Source organism: Notothenia coriiceps, unplaced genomic scaffold (genome assembly GCF_000735185.1).
Source record: "Notothenia coriiceps isolate Sejong01 unplaced genomic scaffold, NC01 NC01_scaffold00010053, whole genome shotgun sequence".
Classification (NCBI taxonomy): Eukaryota; Metazoa; Chordata; class Actinopteri; order Perciformes; family Nototheniidae; genus Notothenia; species Notothenia coriiceps.
Window position 1 is genome coordinate 1367 of NW_011342754.1, and position 5048 is coordinate 6414.

General features: G+C 41.4%; 1 protein-coding gene across 1 annotated transcript; it reads left to right on the forward strand.

The window, feature by feature from the left end:
- Positions 1-356: 356 nt before the first annotated feature.
- LOC104945829 (Golgi reassembly-stacking protein 1-like) lies at positions 357-3697 on the forward strand. Its single transcript, XM_010771553.1, has 8 exons — positions 357-510; positions 1338-1418; positions 1546-1749; positions 1869-1955; positions 2080-2210; positions 2360-2492; positions 2735-2843; positions 2924-3697. Exons 1-8 carry the CDS (start codon positions 448-450, stop codon positions 3283-3285), a joined length of 1170 nt encoding a protein of 389 aa, XP_010769855.1. The 5' UTR covers positions 357-447; the 3' UTR covers positions 3286-3697.
- Positions 3698-5048: the final 1351 nt, after the last annotated feature.

The window sequence follows — 5048 nt, forward strand, 5'->3', positions numbered from 1 at the left end:
TCTTTTCTCATATTTTCGACATACTATGACTATGTGTTGACATACTATACAATGTCATTCTTTATGAAGTATTCTGCATAATTTCGAAATATCGATATTTTTGATAGACTGAAGTAATATTAAATGTATGGACAACATAAAGTATTACAACGTCGAACAGTGACAGGGACTTTATAATGCGACATATTTTAACTTTCTTTCTCCACACACTCTACCATAATTAAACAAATGTGCAGTACATTAAAAGGTGACTTAATTATCACTGATTTTCCATAACCATGGTCACAAACACTACAATGCGTCATCCTACGCTGTGTGTTCGATACCTGCCATGTTCGATTGTTTTGGACTACAGACAAGATGGCCGCCGTCTGTCAGCCGTAATCATTCTCATACTCTTGATATTTTCTGATGAAATTAGCTCATATTTGAAAGTTCCTTGCGAAAATGGGGTTATCACAGAGTTCAGAAGTATCCGAAGGAGGAACCTATGGATACCACGTGCATGGCGTAAGACGTTATTCCTCTTTCTTTGATTTAGGACAGCGTGTACAGCAGCTTATCATGACTGTTACTATATGCTAACTGGGAGCTAGCTGATGCAAACCCCACCGGTTAAACCCGATGAGCTGGCACTGTTTACTTATTGACCATGCCACATAATCTCCTAGATACTAGTGTAATTCTGTAGTAAATATGGTTAAATGAGGCTTGTAACTTGTTTTATATAATGTCCACCAGCAGAATGGGGTTAGTCCCCTGATAATTACCCTACATGATTGTTTTTTTAAAAACCGTAGTCATAGTAGCATAATTGCTAAATATTAGCTAATGCTCTGACTAATATAGCTAATGTTTTTCAGCTTGATGGCAAATAAAACAAGATGCATTTTCACTAGCCTCCGATCCTCTCCTTACTAAAACCCTTTCTTTAATCCCGTTGCATGAAAAGTATATTTACAGTAAATAACATTAGTGCTGATATGATTATTCGATTAACTAAATAATAAACAAAATCGATGCATCGATCGAGAGGGCGACCAAGCGATAATACCCAACATTTGGTATTTGAAACGTTGGTGCTTTTCTGTTATTTATATGCTTGTAATTGAATATTTTGACTGTAAGGCTGACCAAACCACCATTATAAGGAGACTTAAAGATGAATATATAAATGATTAATCCATAATAGAGAAATCCCTATTTGCAGCTATGAACTTTGGGAAGAAATAGATGATTTACATGCTCCAAAAACAATATTATGGTTTTGTCATCATTTTCATATTTAGACAATTCCAAGTTATATTCTAAAAGCACAATTATTTTGGTTTCCACAGCTGCAGCCAAATTCCCCAGCAGAAAAGGCTGGACTGCAGCCCTTCTTTGATTTCATTCTGTCTCTGGACAACAAAAGACTTGTAAGTTTATTGATTGTCCACTTTTGAGTAGTTATGTCCCTTGTCATACAGGTTGGTCATTAACAAAGACTGCACAGACATACAGAAGCATAAAATAATAACTATTTTTGACTCTTCACATCACCAGAACGAGGAGAATGACCTGCTGAAGGAGATTCTGAAAGCCAACATGGAGAGAGCTGTGGGTATGGTGGTGTACAGCACCAAAACCACGAGCGTCCGTGAGCTGGAGGTGGTGCCCAGCAGCATGTGGGGGGGACAGGGCCTGCTGGGGGCCAGCGTTCGCTTCTGCAGCTACCATGGAGCCAACGAGAACGTCTGGCATGTTCTGGTGAGCTTCTTCATCAAGAAATAGGAAAACCAAACCAACTGTCCGTACAGATTTGAACTTCAATACCCCATTATAGCTCCATCTTCAGTTTACTAACGCCTGTTAATGCTTTCCTGCAGGATGTGGAAGCTAGTTCTCCCGCTTCATTGGCCGAGCTTCAGCCTCACAGTGACTACATTGTCGGAGCGGATCAAGTGTTGCAGGATGTAAGAATCATTTTTATATAATGCTTACCTTTTTTTAAACTGATAATCATTTGTAAAATTCATTGTATCTTTTAACAAAGCTGTGAAAGATGGCTCGTGGTTAACTTCTTCTGCTGATTTCCAGTCAGAAGACTTCTTCTCGCTGATCGAGGCCCATGAAGGGAAGCCTCTGAAGTTGATGGTGTACAACACAATTTCAGATGCCTGCAGAGAGGTGGTGGTCACACCAAACGGAGCGTGGGGGGGAGAGGGCAGGTACGTGAGAATACACAGAAACATGCTTTAGTGACTGCTTTTGTACTATATGTCAATCAACCATTGTGAGGGAACAGAGAGTAAGCAGTCCATTATTTAAAATGAAGATTACCTCAGATCATACAGCGTTATTCTGTTTTCTTTCTTAGTTTGGGTTGTGGCATTGGGTATGGCTACTTGCACCGGATCCCAATAAATCCTGAGGAGACGTCGGCGGAGCCTCCCACCTCTACTCCTGAGGCGGAGCCTGCTCCGGAGCTGCCGACACATGGATACACAGAGGTCCATCTGAGTTCACATTAAGTCATTTTTTACGAATCTATTGTTCTATTTCCAATTACGTGAAGAATTATCAAGAAAAAAATATTTCCAAAATGTTTTTGATGTCACATTTGAACCGAGAAAACCAGCAAATATCATAGCATGTATTCTAGATATATTGCTTATGTCACTGCTTTTTTTTTATACACAAGATTAATCTATTGGTAGAGGCAGGGCTTACATATTCTTCATCTGTTTTCCAGACACCTTTGATGGCACCTTCAAGTCTAAGTGAAGACGTGTTAGATCTGGAGAAGATCACCCTCGATGAGGCTCCTCTACCTCCACCCGTACAGAGGGTCATGGACCCTGGTCAGTTTCCTTAATAGGATAATGATATACGTTGTGTCTTGCGTGTCTCCCTGGAATCTTATTGATTTTTTTTCCTTTAGGTGTCTCATACACTGAGGCGGCAGTTGCTACCCCTAATCCGGCAGATTTGGTGGACAGACTGGATCTGTCCGTGTCTTCTATCGACATGACCAACAATTTACTGGCCATGCACGAGGAGAAGGACGAGGAAAAGGACAAAGAGAAGGACGAAGAGAAGGACGAGGAGAAGGACGGGGACATCTCTGGCGTTGGTAAGTTTGGGCCAACATCATCCAAAGTTTCCTGGAGAAAAAAACTTGGGCTGAATGGATTGGGAGATAAAAAAAAGTTAATCATTCAGTCCAATATTTTTAACCAAACACCTTCCTATCAATATGGCAGATTTTACCATTTACTACATATTTACAAATTGAGAATATGATATAAATAAACATCACAACTGTGGAATTAATGACTAAGTGGGTAAAGACAAGTAATAGTACAGCTGAAAAAAAGTCAACAAATGACATCACTTAGGATATTACATATGTATTACAATATCTTGTCTCGTATCACAGTATAGATATAATATCCATGAGCGTCGCAGCCATGATATGAGGGTGGGACAAGTCCCCCCCACCTTTTTACAATGATTAGTTTAGACCCCCTAACTTTTACTATGCGGAAAGTCCGTGAATCGGTCTATCCACTCGCCGCTCTCTGTAGAGCGTTGTGTCAGTGCTTGATTATCAAATCCATTCCACTTGCTTATTGAGAGAATGCCCAAATCAATGAAACTCCGTACCATGTTTTCACTGCTACTTCGTACCAAGGCAGATTCTCAGAGCACACATGAGCCGTACAAATGCTGCGTTTTTTTGTGTAGCTGTGTCTTTAGTTGTAAAATTATTTCCACGCTGCGAGGCTCCGGCGCTAACAGTTCACGAGCATGCTCCACTAGCACCATAAGGCGCTGTTATTAAAGAGGTGGAGGGAGAGTCCTCTCCTGTCAGACTGAGAGGCTGATAACTACAGCTCAGTGAGGTAAAGGACTCTCTGAGTGTTTAGATAGATAACTTTAGTCTAAGTAGTGGGTCTCAAACGGTTTGGTAATCATTTATTAAAGGTCCCATGTCATGCTTTACTGGTTATTACCCGTCCCCTTGTGTGTTATGTAGCTTTTTATGCATGTAAACGTTCTGCAAAGTCACATACCCTCAAAGTACACCCTTTCGCGAGTAAAACTCAAACACTGGAGATTTCTGTTTTTCTTCCTGGTACTAATGGCGTATTTCCACTACAGCGCGGTTTAAGCGTACCGTGCACGGCCCGTTTTTGGTTGCGTTTCCACTTGGCGTAGTACCGGCTAGCGGGTATTATTTCACAGTTTTTCTGGCCCCATAAAATCGAGGTTCTTATGGCGCATTTCCACCATGGCGCGGTTTAAGCGTGCCGTGTCGGGCCCGTTTTTGGTTGCGTTTCCACTAGGTCTAGTTCCGGCCTGGGGCTACTTTTTCACCTTTTTTTCTGGCCCGACAAAATCGTGATTCTATAGGGGCCAACAAGCGGGCCAACAACCGGGCTGAATGTGTTAAACTAGTGAGCGAATCGCTGGCAAGGGGGCTACAACTACAACAAGATGAACATATTTGACCGTGATTTAATTGTAATACACGTTTCAAAATGATGCCGAAGTAGCAAGATACTGTTACCGGTTAGTAAAAACCATGAATTAATGCTTTGACAAGTCTGCAGACAGACGGCAGGCGAAATATCTTTTAAAATGCGTGTTGTCTAAATGGAGATCGGCTAAGCTAACGCACTATATGCTCCGACCGTCCACACTCACAACAACGGCCTATACAGACTAGATATACCAGCGACTGTATTCGCAATAGCCGCGTTCACACCGGAGTACTTTTCCCACTTTAGTTCCGATATAGTTCCGAAATGTCGCGTTCACACCAAAAAGAGCCGGAACTAAAATTAGTTCATGAGAACCTTTTTACCCCCTTTTCCGTCCCACTCTCATGCGGCTCTCTTGTGAGAAAAGAGCTATATTTCTAATTGGCTGGGCGGATTGCAAACCACGCCCCGTAAAACAAAAAAAAAGTGTTGTGAAGCCACCATTTTATTATTCTCGCATTAGCATTAGCCCAGCGCAGAAACGCAGAGAGACTAACTTATGGCAACACAAAATAAAAC